The sequence below is a fragment of the Xyrauchen texanus genome, chromosome 25 (genome assembly GCF_025860055.1).
Source record: "Xyrauchen texanus isolate HMW12.3.18 chromosome 25, RBS_HiC_50CHRs, whole genome shotgun sequence".
Lineage (NCBI taxonomy): Eukaryota > Metazoa > Chordata > Actinopteri > Cypriniformes > Catostomidae > Xyrauchen > Xyrauchen texanus.
The window spans coordinates 19,594,754-19,612,314 of record NC_068300.1 but is presented as its reverse complement, the minus strand read 5'-3'; the positions used below and the strand labels follow the sequence as shown (position 1 = coordinate 19,612,314).

Here is a 17,561-nt window from a genome sequence, read left to right as displayed (position 1 = left end):
AGGACCACCACAAAGTCATCCTGCTCGACCTTGCGCCCTGCTGTGCCTCCTCGTGTGCATCCTCGGCTTTCACAGAAGAGGTGGGTGGGAGGGTGCGTGAGCCTGAATCGTCCCTCAGAACGAGGGTAATTCATGAGCAAAGCATCTAGAGACTCATGCCCTCACAGTGAGGACAGTCTGTCTCCATGAGAGCTCACTCTGCGTGGGCACAGCCCAGACAGTAAACACAGCTCTTTTGCTGATCTGATGGCGAGATGTGCCACTCGCACAAGGAACACTTACAGAACAGAAGATCTTTAAAAACATGCGAACACGTAAATGACTCTTTTAGATATATAAATATATAAATGAATATATATTTATATCACGCTATATACAATACACAATATACAATTGCTTTGTAAGGATACACAAACCCTGCTGAAGCGCTGTGGGGAATCAGCATGCTGAAGCCCATTCACCAGCGAAGCGTCAATCAGGGAGGTGGTGTGATGTTGGCCGGAACACTGCAGGGAGCGTAAAGTGTTTCCATGAAGATTCCGCCCGCTGACTCGTGTATATCGATGCCGAAGTTAGAGGGCTTCTAGACAATAGATGATTGCTGTTTTGAAGAAAGAAATTCTGAGGAAATGGGCACCTGTTTTTTTAGCGGACAGTTTTGCACAAAAACAGGCGGGGCTCAAACACCATAGCCAATATTAGAATATTGCCGTTATTGTAGAGAGGTTTCAAAAAGGCTTACAGTTAATAAAGAGCACTTCCAAATTAGTACAGCACATCATCTGTACACCAACCTTCATTGATATAAAAGCATGTTCCACCAACTCTTGTTTTCTGTTAAATCCGTGATGCGATCCGCTCTGAATAGCTGGAAGCCCGGCAGATGTAATGCGCTGTCCAGAATTGCTTAACTCAGCCAGATTTCTGTGAAGAACAAGGCAGCAGAGGATGAAAATTCCTTGTTTGTACGAGTGAGGAGATGTAGTTTGTCTGTTTTGTTAAGAAGAGAGTAGAGATTTGCTAGATTAATACTTGCCAGGGTTGTTCGAAAGCCACACCAACAGAGCTTGTCTCCCTCGCCTGTGTCTCTTGAACAGCACAGCTGCGCCTCTGACTAAAATGTCCAGCAAAGCATCCGAATAGTCAAAAACCGGGGAAAGATTGTCTGGTATACGCTGTTGAAATTTCAGCTGTTAGTCACTGGAAAAACTGGTTGGAAAAAGATTACTAAACACAGGGCAAACTAACAAAAACAAACAAAAGAATTGCACTCCACACCGAGGCGGCCATCTACAGTGCCATCTTGTTGAACTTAGAAATTCATCAGAAATACTGTGCTGATTGACCAGCATTTTTTGCTGACTATTGTGGTCCACCACTGATGGTCCAAGTTGGCCTTTTTTAGCAGGGAATAAACATATGTAGATTAATGTAGAGAAATGTGTATGTCCAATCTTACTGTCCATGAAGAGGTCAAACTTTTATTAAAACTTATGTTTGAAGGGTTTCCTTCCTGTGATGACTTGTTCCTCACATGTAGTTCTGACTGTATCTGCACAGAGATCCTATGGTAAATACTCAGCTTGCTATATTTTCTCATTGCTTGTTGTTCACATAAAAAAATTCTCATAATGCTTTGTGACAAAGCTAAGCTGTGGTTGGAAAGTCTTTTGGTCAGGTTTCAAAGTGCTTGTGCTCACAGATCAAAAGGAGAGCGATGACTTATCCCACAATCAGGTGTGGCAGACACATAGACTCACATATACACAGCGAAACCTATCTAGTTTTGACAAATGTTTGCCTCAGGTCTATAAACATTAGTCTGTAAGACTTGACATGCTGGCTAAATGTTAAGACAAGGAGGCTAAAGGCTACAGCCTCTAATGTCCATCGCTAGTGGGGTTTACACACTGCACAGCTACCTACCAGCTGGCTACAATTACATAAGATGAAAATGCATGGTGTTGAGAGTAACAAGTAGGAAATGCATTGCAGGTGTAATGCACTACCAAGTAATGAATTACTGTAATAAAATGACTTTTTCATTGAAAAAAGTAAGGGATTTCTCTTACTTTTTCAGTAATTTAATTACAGTTCCTTCTGATGTAATAGTGTTAAATACTGTGTATAGACTCTAAAACAATTCTATATTAAAAAAAAAAAGTGAATTTAAAATCAAAATTTAACGTCTAATGTTAAAATGTATGTTTTCTAATTTAATGCAGCCCCCTTAAATTCTTTGGTCAGTTCATGAATCATTTATTTGATTTTATGATTTATTTGAAAGAATTAAAAGACCAGTTTCATCTCTATCCTTGTATTTTTCATCTGGTCGAGGTTGATCAGGGCTTTAGAAAGTAATACGTAATAAGTAATGAAATTACTTTTCAGAAAGAGTAATATAATTACACTGTAGAAGATGTAATTAGTAGTTAGTAATTAATTACTTTTTAGAGTAACTTACCCAACACTAGTAATGAGTACAGTAATCTAATTACAATTTTAGAGAAGTAATTAGTAATATGTAGTGGATTTCTTATAAAAAGTAACTTGGAGCACTTTGAGCCACAAACTTGTGGCTTGAGTAAATATCTGTATGAACGGAAAATAAAACTCAGCCAAAAGAATACAGAAGTTTTAAAGCACAAATTGATAACTGAATCGTATGTAACATGGTCAATACAGAAACTGAAGAGGCAGTCTACTAAGTATCGTGCAGAGAAAACCTACCCCACCACAGCTGCGGACAAACAGGATAATGTGAAGAAGAACAGATACAAGGACATTGTACCTTGTGAGTATGACATTACTATACATTACTTTTTTTACAAGTGATTATATACTATACTTTACTATTCTATACTATACTACAGTATTCACATTCAATAGGTATTTTGGCCATGTTTATTAATCAAACTGCAATTCAGGTATTTTATATTTTATTTAAAAAATGTAACGAGAGATACTACAATACAACAAATGATGTTTTATAAATTGTCAAAGACACAAATATGACTGAAAATCAATTTGAGAGGTTAAAATTTTATGTGATATGTGAAATACAGTTTATGCACTGGTATAAAAAAAAAAATAATAAATAAATAAAAAGCCAAGACGTGTGATTGTGATTTGTATTGAGAGCATGTCTCTGAATATGCTGACGGCTTTATTTTCCACACAGTTGATCACAGCAGAGTGAAGCTCTCCCTCATTACATCCAAACATGACACAGACTACATCAATGCTAGTTTCATTAAGGTAAGGGGGTTCTGTCAGTTCGTTATATGGTAAAGTTGAAATCTTCACAAAATGTTGCCATTTCATGAAAGACACAGGGATGCCACAAAATCAATAATGATATATCCACTAATATACCCTACCAGTTAAAAGTTTGACACACTAAACTGAATTAATGCTTCTCATGACATTTGAAACCTTTTGGTCTAAAGGCTTAAATGCTTAAAATTAGTTCTGTTTTATAGACAAATGTAAATGGTAAAAGCATTGCCTTAACGTTTATTTGCTGAAACTTCACCTGGTGCAGAACAATCTGGAATAACATGAAATAATTGGGAGATTTTTTGCTTTTGTTGAAAAAAACAACACCAAAGCATTCAATTCTGTTTATTTCTCAGGTCAGTCAGAGCGCTCATGGTACTGTGCCATGTTTTTCCCATCGTAGAGGTTTCCTTTATTAACATTAATGAGGGCAACTTCAGGTTTTTTGAGAGAATGCCCAAAGTGTGCATATCTGTAATCTAGGCAAAGTGTGGCTACTTTGAAGAAGCTAAAATAAAAGAATATTTTGATTTGCTTTTTTATTATTATTATTATTTAATTTATATATTTTTTGTTGCTTTTTTTATTCTAAATTTCCTATATTACCATTTGAGTTATTTCATAGTTGTGATGACTATACTATTATTCTAAATTGTGGAAAATAGTAGTTAAGAATGAGTAGTTGTATATATTTTTGAAATGTAGTGTAGACAAAATCCGATACTTTAACAGTTTTAAAGAGGATACAACTACGCATTGAAAAGGTGATGCTTTAAAGAAGTATTGACATACACAAAAACTGGTATTTTTATGGATTTATGTCAATTTTGTTACAGTAAATGTTACTTCTGTTCTTGACTTATTTCAGGGGGTTATGGGCACTAGGGCATACATTGCCACACAGGGCCCACTGCCAAATACTGTTCTTGACTTCTGGAGGATGCTGTGGGAATACAACGTGCAGGTGAGCTCTTCACTATGCAGCATATGACTGTTTGACCATTTCACTGCCTGGGAAAAGCAGGTGCAATTTGCTACATTAGCTTTCTTAATTTTCTTTTTTTAAATGTTGCAAAGCAATAATTCATATTGGTGCTTGACCAATGACAATGACACCTCAATGATAAATCAAATGCTGTTTGCTCTATATCTCTCTCTGCAGGTTATTGTGATGGCTTGCCGAGAGTTTGAAATGGGAAGGGTAAGTTGTTACTGAAAAAGTGAAGAAACCCTGCTAGGGAAATGTTGAGAGTTACACAAGTTACTGTCATAAAGTAAACAATTATATTGACCACATCCTTCTTGCATTAGAATGGTGTGGAAATTCAAAGTACCAGCATGACAGCATGACATTTATACTTTTTCTTTTCTTGAGCCCCCGCCATTTCACAACTGTTAAGCTGCAGTGCTGCCATGCACTGTTGGTTCAAAGTATAATATCTCATAGAATACGATAGTTTAAGCTAAATGCTACTTTTCCTCTTTCTTTCAGAAAAAATGTGAGCGTTACTGGCCAGAGTTAAAGGAGGATGTGTTTGTGTGTGAGCCCTTTAACATACACTATGTAAGAACTGCTTCCTCCCTCACTTAAACCACATTTCTGTCCTTGTGTCTAATTTGTGCTGAGTGATGTCTTCTCCAGCCTGCTTCTCAGTCCTTGTGTAATAGCCCTAAATCTAAAACACTAATATATGCAAATATTGTAATATAATAAAAACATTGTTCTGATTAGTTTGATTAGCGTTCTTCCACAAAATATGACCGTACTTTATTGGTGCATTGACCTTTATTACAAATATAACTAAAAATGTAATGTAAAAGTTGCAAATTGTGCACTTTTGCACATAGGATCTTTAAGCAGTAGTTCAGATCGTTATACAGTTATTCACTTTTGATTGATAATAAGGGATACAGAAGTCAGTTGGTCGTTATGTAGCTTATAAAAGTTTTATGCCCTCCAAATACAGTATATTCAATTTCATAAATTTTTACTACTGTCAGCAAACAGTCGCAAGATGGCAGCAATTATTTTATTCAAACTTTCGCTACAGTGAAAAAGTGAGAGTGATAGGAATGCCAGGAAAGAAAGGGCTGTGGCTCAGTTGGTAGAGCGGGTCAGCCACTAATCGCAGGGTTGGTGGTTCGAATCCAAGCCCACATGACTCCACATGCCGAAGTGTCCTTGGGCAAGACACTGAACCCCAAGTTGCTCCCAATGGCAGGCTAGCACCTTGCATGGCAGCTCTGCTGCCATTGCTGTATGAATGTGTGTGTGAATGGGTGAATGAGTGACAGTGTAAAGTGCTTTGAATACTGTTAAGGTTAAAAAGGTGCTATATAAGTGCAGACCATTTACGTTTTCTAAAATTGTACTACAGTCAGCTCACCTTTTTGATTTTTGAGCCAGTTAGCAATTCTAACTTGAGCCCACTTTGAGCCCCTTTCACTTATTGGACAATCATTGGAAAACGTTTGATTTAATCACCTTGAACAAAACATGACAAATAAGTATTTTGTCACAAAACAAATTTGATAATTTTGGGGATTTTCACAAGCTTCATTAATAATGAAACATTTGAAAAAGGATCAAATTTTAGGTTAAATTACTCCAAAATCAACCTTTAGACATTGCACATTATGACTGCATGGTTCAGGAAAATGTTGTTTTTGTTTTTGTTGCTATTTAGTGTTTAGGGAGAAAATAAAAACCAGTGACTTTTAACCAGGGGTCCTTTAGCCCTGCTGAACCCTATTCCAGAGAGCCTATTCCTATTGTAATTATCAAAACTAATATCTTCACATTAATGGTCTGATGAGCATTCCATGCACCTGTTTGATCTTACAGGAGTCTGATGAGAAAAAGGAAGAATATGTAACAAGGACACTGAAGGTGACATTTAAAAAAGTAAGCTTACTTTGACTTGACTGAACTGAAAAATATGACTGGGTTTTCAGAATAAATATATAACCCTGACTATTTCCAGGAGTCCCGGACACTGAAGCAGCTGCACTATGTGAACTGGCCAGATCATGGAGTACCTGACTCTATTCCGGCAATCTTGCAGCTGCTGCAGGACATGCGCATTTACCAGAATCATGAGGACGTTCCCATCTGCATTCATTGCAGGTGAATTCCTTTAGCTTTTATATGGGCTGCTGATGAATGATTTCTGTCATTTGCTTTTGAGGGCTGTTCAATAGACCAGAAGTTATTGTTGTGGCCATGATGTAACATTTTTGCTGGTCATTAAATACAGTATTGGGTGGAGGGCACTTTCTGTTTGTATCTGTAACCATGAATTGACTATACAATGTGCTCTCTAGTTAAAGATAAATAATCTTTGTTTTAAGACAACACCACCATTTTGTTACAGGAAATGTGTATGAGGTTTACCAACAACACTCATATCTACTACTGCTAACACAAAGTTAAAATGACAGATAATGCAACGAGAAAATCAGCAATATGAGAACATATATTTGCTTAATACTAAATATTATGCTAATATTATGAGTCTTTATGAATTTAACATTTAGTATGTAGCCTAATGTGCAAAGTCCAGATCTATCTCAGAAATATTATATGTTGCATTGGTTGTTCGCCAGCCAAATGCCATGATCTTGATTTGATTCTAACTTATATAATAATTTAGAATTTAATTGTTTGTACAAACCTCAACCAATCAACTACACTAAAAAAGTGTTTTTGTTGGTTGACTTAATTAAATGATGGACATCGGTTCCGCATTATGAAAATTTGTTTCTTTGATATAAAATTAAAATGTAGGCTCTACTCAAATACTTTGTAAACTACCACCCCTGGAGTTGCAAGTTCGAATCCAGGACGTGCTGATTGACTCCAGCCAGGTCTCCCAAGCAACCAAATCGACCCGTTTGCTAGGGAGGGTAGAGTCACATAGGGTAACCTCCTCAGTGATCACTATAATGTGTGGTTCTCGCTCTTGGTGGGGTGCGTGTTGAGTTGTGCATGGATGCCATGGAGAATAACATGGGCCTCCACATGTGCTATGTCTCCGTGGTAACGCGCTCAACTAGCCAAGTGATAAGATGCGCAGATTGACAGTCTCAATCACGGAGGCAACTGAACTTTGTCCTCCGTCTCCCAGATTGAGGTGAGTCACTACGCCACCATGAGGAATTAGAGCGATTTGGGAATTGGGCATTCCAAATTGGGGAGAAACGGGAAGGAAAAAAAACTTTTATGTATAGAAAACCTAAATGAATTAAGTTAACCTAACTTAAATAAAACTCTATTGAACCTTGCAGTTTGTTGCTAGCAGGCAACAATTAGATTAGCATATGAAATATGTTTTTATACTGTTTAACAAGTATGGTGCTGCTGAGAGTTCACAGATCCCCAATTAGTCATTATACTGATGATCCGTCAGTATTTGCTTCATGAGAAAAGTAATACACTTTTTTTTTCAGTAGTAATTACCCAACCTCGACTTAAACCTTAACTCTTAAAAATTAACATGATAGAAACTCCCATAAACCTCATAATAACAGAACATTAAACACTAACAAGTCTCCTACGTGTTTCATTTTGCATATAAATACATTCAAATAACCAACACACTCTCATGGCGAAATCATCAGGATTCGTACAACTTTTCTAAATTTGGCTAATTCATATGATATCATGCGACTTCACTCGTTTGATTCCTCCGATTTTTACTACAGCCAATGATGTCGCTGGACATCATTTCCATCTAATACTCGACAATTACTTGCTTCTGTCACACACAACAGCTTCCTGTCATGTTTACACACTCTGCTGATTGGTTTAGTTTAGATAAGGGGTTTGGGTAAGGGCATGATATTAATAAGTATGTTCTTAACGCCTCGTGCATGGAACTCACACTTACTTCCACATTAGACATCCTGGAATATGCAAGTCGCACGAGTTTATGCGAACAACATTGTGTGAGACCATACGAAATAGCCAACTTGTAAATTATGTAAGCATTTTCATGAGATCGGGTTGAAAATAATACTTAATTTTTTAATTTACTCTCCCAATCCAGTCCCATCTTTCAGCAGTACATTGATGCAACAAATATTATTCACATAGTAAGTGAACATAGATGGATCGTACACAATTAAATTAAGTTGAGACCAAATGCTAAAGAATTGTGATGCATTAGCTCATTTTAAATAAGTTAATCGTACAAGCAGTAAAAATAATTTTGAGTGAACAACATCCGTTAGAAGTCTGAATCCATTTGAACATTTTATACAATGTGATCATATCACTTTTTGACGACTGTTCAATATCATTTGGATTTTGCGCAATATAATTATGTTGTAATATCAAACATAAATGTATTTAGTTGATTTCAAGTGTACTGGTTAAGCATTTCCAATAGAGCTGCTTTCCCTTTTTTTCAGTGTAGTCTGACTAAGCTTTAGAACATTCAAAAGACATTTAAATTAAAACAATACTTTTACGCACGTTTGCTTACTATGGCAGTTTTGCCACAAGTAACAAGTGGCATGTTAAAGGAGATAATTGAAAAGGAAAATAACATTAGTGTAAGAAACCTGCAACCTGCTACACCTCAAGTCCCGCCTTTAGTATCACACTATTAGAAGAAAAGCCACAAGACATGCAATTACACTTCTAGAGACATTTGAAGATTTTTCTAACTTTCAGTTTTCAGTTTACTGTTCAGAAAGATAATCCAGAGTGCAGTGCCATTTAGTATGCTTTAAATGGCACACTACACACTAGTGCGCAGAAGTCTCCCAATTCAAGCTATTTTATTGATAAAAGAGCATTGTGTTTTGACTGTCCCTTATCTTTGGGATTTGCAGTGCAGGCTGTGGAAGAACAGGTGCATTGTGCGCCATTGACTATACCTGGAATCTACTAAATAGACAGGTAAGAAGCCAATCAAAAACATTCTCTAGACATTTGAATTTTATTGGCATAAAAATCACAGAAGCACAAACATCCCTTCAAATTTACTGAAGTTCAGATTATACTCTTTGACCTGACAGGATGTTGATCAGATTTGCTCTTGTTTAGATGATTCCGGAGAATTTCAGCATCTTTGATCTAGTAAAGGACATGCGTACACAGCGGCCCTCTGTGGTTCAGACTAAGGTGACCAATTCAGTTTCACTTTAAAGACACCATAAAGCATTTATGCAAATCTACTCCTAAAAGATTACCCTTTAGTAGATTTATGTAATTTAAATTTACAATCTTCTGGGAAAATGGATGGAAAATACTGATGACTCACCATGAACTCTGGGGATATACAATTTTTTGACCAATCAGATGCTCTCTGGATTGAGAATGTCCCTAATAAGGGACAAGCCATTCAAAATTTACCACCCAAACTTCCTGTTTCAACAGGAACTACTTCAACACAGTAACCTGTTTCTTAGAGCTTCCCTAACTTGCCTTTCCTCTCTGTCTATTAGGAGCAATATGAGTTGGTATACAGGACCATTAAATTGCTGTTTGAGAGATATTTGGCTGCAATGGATGAATCAAACCAAGAGGTTAGATAATGCACCATGATTACTCAGCATGCATATTTAATTACTTAAATTAGCCTCAGTATTTCCCTTAATTTAAAAAGACTTAATTTTACAATTATGATACACTGAGAGCCACAGCCAGAGCATTTGCTAATACTTTTGCTGTACAGCAGTTGCAGGTTGGAAATTTGGGTTTAGTGAATCATGAATAATTCAATAACATTTATGATCAAAATAGGTCCCAGCTTCTCCCTCACCTATCCCCACAACCAGTGAAAGTGAGATCTCAGATTTCAGCGAACCAGTTTTAGAGACGGGGACTGACTTTCGAGCGTTGCTACAGACTGAACACAGGTAAGAGGACACCTGTGTTTTTAATGCTATTTATCCAGATCTTAAAGCTGAAAGTGTGTAATTTCTGTCCCACCACCATCACTAAAAATAATTGACCTCTCCACTCCCATCTGCCATTGGTCGCACAACTGACCACCTTTAACTCACACCATTTTGAGTCAATGTTGCGGTGTCAGGCTGGTCAGGATGCTCAAACAAACAGAGCACTGTTTTGAAAGTGCCAAAGAGTTTAAATATTTTAAGGATGGCATTCGTTGTTTCTGCATGTTACAGGGATAGTTCACCCAAAAATGGTGTCTCTCATCATTTACTCACCCTCATGCCATCCCAGATGTGTATGACAACCTTCCTTCTACTGAACACAAATGAAGTGAATGGTGGCCAGAATTCTGAAGGTCCAAAATTTCACTTAAGGCAACATAAAAGTAATCCATAAGACTCCAGTGGTTATATCCATATCTTCTGAAGAAATATGATAGGTGTTGGTGAGAAACAGATAAAACAATGTTAGTCATATTTTACAATAAATCTCCACTTTCACAATCACATTCTTCTTCTTTTATTTTTGGGGATTCTCATTCCTCCTGCCTATCTGGTTGGGGCTGGTTTTGTTTTGTAAGATTTATAGTAAAAAAAAAAGAAAAAATAAATGACTATCTGTTTCTCACCCACACCTATTATATAACTTCTGAAGATATGGAATTAACCACTGGAGTCTTATAGATTACTTTTATGCTGCATTTATGCACCTTAAAAATTCTGGTCACCACTCACTTGCATTGTATGGGCCTGCAGAGGTAACATATTCTTCTAAAAATCTTAATTTGTGTTCTGCAGAAGAAAGTCATACACATCTGGGATGCATGAGTCATTTTTGGGTGAAGTCTTCCTTTAAGCTGAGAGTTTATACTTAAAATATGACAAAAAAAAATAATATATATATATATATTGTTTGCCAATATGTCAAGAACATGTATCTTGTTTTAAGAATGTTTTTACTGGAAAAACAAGAGCAAAATATAAATGCTAATAAAAATGGTTTATTACGTGTATACTTGATCCTGATGCCTCATAATGAAATCTGTTGATTTGGTTGTTTTCATATTTCTACTAGGAATTTTGAAAAGAACATTCCTATGAATGACCACAATCACATTACTCAGAGAGTCTCTCCGTGGACACAGCCTTATTTACTACCACTCAGCCCTGGAGCTGTTTCCACCAAACATACTCCTGCAGAAATGTTTAATACAACTTGTGAATGGGCCCAGATTAAAGAAGACCAGAATCCATTCATAACACAGGCTCCTCAAAAAGACTTTATGATCTGTGAAACTCAAAGTTCTGAGCCTTCCACTAGCCACAAAACTGATCCTCCTCAAGCTGCATTTTCAAACTATCCTTTCAGCCTAGTACAAGAGCTGAAGCCAAGTCTGAATCATTTGGAGTGGGCAGAGAACCAAGATGATAGTCTTGTTTCTGAAGAGCCCAACCCTGTTATCCCCAGCAGCCTCTGCCTCACAGTGGATGATCCATATTTTGGTCCTGAGTTTCAATCATCTGGCAAATGTCTCGGTGTTATAGAGCCTCCAGCCCCTGGAACATGGATTGAGAACCCTAGTTTCACAATACCAAATTTAGCACTTAATAATCAGGCTTTAGAAATGCCAAAACATGACTGCAATGACAAAGGTATGCAAACCTCAAACACAATGACACTGCAGGTATCTGTATGATCTGTGTAATTGTTTTATCAAAAATTATTCCATTGAATCTTGATCATTTTGTGCCTTTCAATTTGTATTTAGGTGTAAGTACACCTTCATCTGATGAGGACTCTCCCCCTCCTTTGCCCAAGCGAACCCCAGAGTCTTTTATACTGGCTGATGAAATAAATGGTTAGTCCAATTGAAAAACTTGAAAGTGACAGCAACTTGATATTCCGTTTACACTGTTAATGTGTACACAATATCCATTCTCATCTCTGTCAACTGACATTTCAAGCCATTAACCAATCAAATATAGTTACAGCCCCTTTTTCTTAGCATTAGAGGTGTTTTTTTTTTATCTGCTTATGTTGCACTGAATGATATGGCAGCAGAAGCATGAGTTGTTTTTAGTTTGCGATGCCATTGTAGAAATGCGCTATTCACAGTCAGCCATGATTAATTTATTCTGTGAGTGGAAGTTTCTGATAATAGATTACTGAGATAAAATATTTTATATTTGGCTGGTCATATGATCTTGTCGGCCCGTATGAGACAGACCAGCTTCTTGTAAAATAAAATGTTTTTTCTTAAACTACTAATATGGCTGGAAAAACATTTTTAATGAAGAATAAATTACTAAGTGCATCTTAAAACTCCAGAGACCCCTCGTCCTTCTGCATAGACATTATGTTTTGGCTTCGCTATAGGCTATGATCATTTAATTTCATTAAACTGTCTGATCATAGTTCAGGAGTATCTAGGAAGTAAATAAAGAGTTAAACTTTAGACATACAGAGTCATGTGACAAAACAACATGGCACCGATCTCAGCTAAGTTTGTCTTTGGGAGAAACGGCAACAAAATTACATCTGGTAAGAAACCTCATTACGTTTTTACATTAAAACCATTTTTGAGTTAAAAGAGTCTCTAGTTTCATCTGATACAGCATTTTTTTTATTGTATCCATTTATAGCAATACGGTATATGGATGACAACATATGTGACTATAGGAAAATTTTCCTTAAAATATCCTATATATACTGAGCATTATCACACTGAGAATCATTGGATGCATCCAAGCTGCAAAATGTCATTTTCAGAGGCTGTATGCAGAGTTAGGATGAAAATAAGTTGCATTTTAAACTGTTCTGAGACAAGTGCGGACAGACGGCACACTGCTTTTAAATTCCATAATAAGGGAGCAGGGTAGGGTTGCACCAGCTGTGCATAAGGTCTCACTTAAGTTGAGACCTAAAGTTCACACTAAGGTCTTAGTAACTACTAGATAGTTTGTAACTAAGTCAGGGCTTAATTTGGTTGCACCAACTGTTCTTAAAGCAAGAATGAACTAGTAGGCCGTAAGCTCTCCGTAATGTGTAGTCGCATAATATGACGTTTACCCATATTGATCCAATAAGCAGTTTTCAAATTTGTAAACAGAAGTGTTAAAAAGCCGTCATAACAGTTGGATCTTGTTACGGATGATGTTCAAATATTGTTTGCTCGTGTAACTGTCAGCTATAATAAATTATATCCCCACTGAAATATGATATGTATTAAAAGTACATTTCATTAAAGGTATATTTAGTCTATGTAAATAAAAATATTTAATAACTAATTAATATTTAATAAATAATCTAAAATGAATAAGGGCAATAAATAAATAAATACAAAAATAGACATTTATTCATTTTAATATCTTATATATTTAATATATGTTAAAACTTGTCACCGGGCGGAGTACAAAGGAAAGTGCACCATTAGATCGGTTTCATGCTGAAGAAGTATGTTTTTTTACATGCTTTCTCCCATAAATGTATGTTTATGTTATGTTATGTAACATCATCATATTTGTCGAAAGGACTGAAGCCTGTAAACCAAAACATGAGCTATTGATGTCATAAAATATCAGTCTGCTTTTTTATTCCATCCGTTACTTCTGGTCTGAGGCTTCCGTAAATATTTAGTTTATATGTAGTGTTACGTTCACCTACGTTTAATGGTGCAACACTCACATATTTAGTTATGCCTAAATTGTGACTTAGTGCCCATTTACGACACAACTAGGCTAAGTTGTAACTTACGTATAGCCGGTGCAACTGCCCCAAGGGGAGCATCCTATAGTTTTCCAAAGTGCATTTAACCCAACATCAAGTCAAAAGTTCATTTTTAAGATGCAGATGATGTTTGGTGCCCTCAACATGTTTGGCAGACATGGGACAATGGTAATCAGTACATAGATTCAGGATTTATAATGTATAATTTTATTTTAACATGATTGGATGATGCTGGCCATTACTTTACATCAGAATTAATTATGCTAATTTCTGATGTAATGACTGTAACGTCTCAAAAACACAAATAACCAACACTCCTGAAAACATAATAAACAATCTGATAAAAAATAAAAAAAACTGACTTTCTACTGCTTGGTATTATGTACATTCACAATTTAATACCACTGTCCACATATGTGGACATCATATTTTAGGAAAATCTTTTTTTTTTTTTTTTTGCACTATTGCAAAACCTTTTTTGGGCTACTAGTTATAAATCAAAGAGGAATGAATAATGCACACAGTAGTCACACACAGGTCTCAAAAGGTTAAAGGAGATCTATTAAATCCAGTAGTACAGTAAATGTTCTTTTGTTTCCAGAAATCAATGAAAGCAGTGACCAGTTTACATTGGTCATTCCAACCAATTCAGACACCGAGAGTGTCAACAGAGGTGAGCGGTGTACAGAACTGATAGATTTCTCAAAATCTGTATAAAATTGTGTGTAGTGGTCATCAATGGACAGCAGATGTAAATGTTTCTCTTTCTCCAAAAAGACAACCCCCCCTCACCTGTACCCCCACTGCCTGAGAGAACTCCAGAGTCCTTTGAATTGGCCACAGATAAGGGTATGGCAATGCTGGGCATGGGTGACATAAAATAATTGATCAGATCACTTCCTTGAAACACATTTTGGTACATTAACTGATTCTGCTGTATCTTCAAACAGATTTGGTACAAAATGCAACACAGGAAAAGCTACAGGATATTGTAATGAGAGTCGGGAAATCTTCAGAATGGTCTGGGAAAACATCTGAAGCTCAGACAGATATGAAGCAATCCTGGTCCAGGAGCAAGGTGAGCTCTTGCTTGGATGTCCATGTATAGACTAATAAGGATCCATTTGAGTACATGCAATGCAAATATACACTACATGGTCAAAAGTATGCAAATACCCCTTTCTAATTAACAGCTATTTCAGCTAAAAGGTGCATTAAATCAAGCATTCACTTTGCAATTTCCTTAGGCAAACATTTTGTCTAATCTCACCAAAGTGTTGTTCAAACATTTAGTGGAAAGCCTTTCCAGAAGCTGTTATATTAACATATGGAGGACAAATGGAGGACAACTCCCTATTAATGCCCATGTTTTGAATTGAAATGTACAACGAGCACATTTGGGTGTGGTGTTTGGGTGCACAGACCATGTAAATTTGTCCATTTACTGTAGTATAATCCTAGAAGCAACAAACTGGGGACGGATTAATCAAAATCATATGGAAAAAATAAGAAAGTTCCAGACTAAGAATAAAAAATAAAGACCAAAATATATTTTAAATGGTAAATAAAATGAAAAGTAACAGGATTATTTCCTTTCTTTCAGAGCTTAAAACACAGAATGTCACTTCCTGGTAAGTCAAGTGTCTAAATTCAGCAAACAATTGCAGCATTATTTTGCAGAAGGTTTCTGAGCCTATGCACTACAGCACACCAACAAGTTATTTATTTTAGCTACACAGGATCAGAATATTTCTGACAATTTCCTTGTTTTGCAGCCTCGCCATCTATTCCATTCAGCCCTTTTCCAATCGAAGGTCACACCCCTCCTCCCCTGCTGCACAAACCTCCACACAGTAAGACTCACATGCATCCAAGAAAACAGGGGAATGGTGCAAAATTGTAGCACTCTTTGCAAGAGACTTCTTTAAGTTAGAATATGCTCTGCTGGAGGCCACAGTTACAGATATGGTGTGTGTTTAGCTATATTATGCCATCATTAATCAGAAGCAAATCCACAGTATTTAGTGCAATGCTAAAATGCATCTACCTACAGTGATGCCTAGAAAAACAATTCAAAGACTATTTTTATATTTTTTATTTTTGGGGGATCCATTTCAGCTGATTGGCTGATTTCAGATCTGTGATTCAAATTTGTCCACACAGAATTCATGATTTATTCACTTTTTAGTTAAGTAGAAATATAATTCTAAGATAAATATAAGAATATATATATATATATATATATATATATATATATATATATATATATATATATATATATATATATATATATATAATAGAGATACAATTATAAGGTTATACAAATATAGTCTCAAATGCTCTGTTTTACCAATATTATAAACACGTATCTAAAAACAATGTCAGAATAAAACTGTTATGAAAACAATTAGGGATGCACCAATAAAAAATGTGTGTGCCAATACGATATCTGATTATTTAGAAGAGTATCTTCTGATGACCAGTTTGGTTCTTCTGCTCTTTTATGCTTCCTCATTTCAAATCACTGATAATTAATTACACCACTTCAAAAAAAATGTAAATAATAACTTTATTCTCTATGTCTAACATGTTTTCCATGTTTCAGAGTAACTGGTCTCAGTTACATACAAAACACTAAAATATCAAGAATATTCTTAAAGGAACATTTTAGGTTCAATACAAGTTAAGCTCAGACTCCAGCATTTGTGGCATAATATTGATTACCACAAATAATTATTTTGACTCGCCCTTTTCTTTAATAAAAGCAAAAATTGAGGTTACAGTGAGGCACTTACAATGGAAGTGAATGGGGCCAATTTAAAAGGCAGAAATGTGAAGCTTAAAATTGTATAAAAGCACTTACATTAATTCTTCTGTTAAAAATAAAAAAGGTATTTGAGCTGTAAAGTTGTTTAAATAGTCATTATTACAGTCATTTTAGGGGTTTTGTGTTTATTGACATTACATAATCTTGGCAACGAAATTGTAAAATTAGATATATCTTTACTCAGAAAAGATTAGTAAGTTTTTTCACACTATATTCATGTTAAATGCATATTGTTTACATCTTGTGGCTATATTTTTAAAACAGTGAGTATTTGAATGTTTACATATTTGCGCCCATTCACTTCTTACATCGGTGCATCTCTAAAAAAATTAATATAAATCAACAAATCACCCAGTACTAAAACATTTGTGTGGCTATGTCTTGTTATTGAAAGACTTGCCTTGTAAAATATGTACAGAATTATGTTCAGTGGCTTGTTGGCTTTTTAAGCAGCGTTGAGGTGACATGTTTGTAAACTCGTTCCCATAGTACTTTAATCAAAACTGTGCTGAGGTTATGAAGTTTGTTATACAACCGGCAAAAAAAAAAAAAAAAAAAAAAGGAAGTTGGAAGTTCCGCAAGTATCATTTTAGTTCATTAATTTAATATACAGCCAGCTTAAAAAAAACAAGCATTACTTCTCCTGTTTTACTTCACTTCCCGACACCACATAAGCCGACCTCTGAAACAATCTTACAATTTCACTCTTTCAGTATGCATATAGACTCACAGTATGCTGTGCTGTTTTGTTTCATAAAGAATGTTCAACTCCCCCGCTCCCTGAAAGGACTCCAGAATCTTTCATTTTTGACATGGACAAAG

General features: G+C 35.8%; 1 protein-coding gene across 1 annotated transcript in view; it reads left to right on the top strand.

The window, feature by feature from the left end:
* LOC127618373 (tyrosine-protein phosphatase non-receptor type 22-like) overlaps window positions 1-17,561 on the top strand; it is a 33,491-nt gene that overhangs the window by 7,548 nt on the left and 8,382 nt on the right. Inside the window, exons 2-20 of the mRNA XM_052090768.1 lie at window positions 2,686-2,794; window positions 3,182-3,258; window positions 4,148-4,243; window positions 4,442-4,480; window positions 4,772-4,843; window positions 6,125-6,184; window positions 6,264-6,406; window positions 9,118-9,184; window positions 9,332-9,409; window positions 9,733-9,813; window positions 10,031-10,146; window positions 11,261-11,838; window positions 11,955-12,044; window positions 14,514-14,585; window positions 14,690-14,761; window positions 14,863-14,990; window positions 15,516-15,543; window positions 15,688-15,765; window positions 17,499-17,561. Coding sequence (XP_051946728.1) covers window positions 2,686-2,794; window positions 3,182-3,258; window positions 4,148-4,243; window positions 4,442-4,480; window positions 4,772-4,843; window positions 6,125-6,184; window positions 6,264-6,406; window positions 9,118-9,184; window positions 9,332-9,409; window positions 9,733-9,813; window positions 10,031-10,146; window positions 11,261-11,838; window positions 11,955-12,044; window positions 14,514-14,585; window positions 14,690-14,761; window positions 14,863-14,990; window positions 15,516-15,543; window positions 15,688-15,765; window positions 17,499-17,561 — 2,047 coding nt within the window. The remainder of the gene's footprint in view (window positions 1-2,685; window positions 2,795-3,181; window positions 3,259-4,147; window positions 4,244-4,441; window positions 4,481-4,771; window positions 4,844-6,124; window positions 6,185-6,263; window positions 6,407-9,117; window positions 9,185-9,331; window positions 9,410-9,732; window positions 9,814-10,030; window positions 10,147-11,260; window positions 11,839-11,954; window positions 12,045-14,513; window positions 14,586-14,689; window positions 14,762-14,862; window positions 14,991-15,515; window positions 15,544-15,687; window positions 15,766-17,498) is intronic.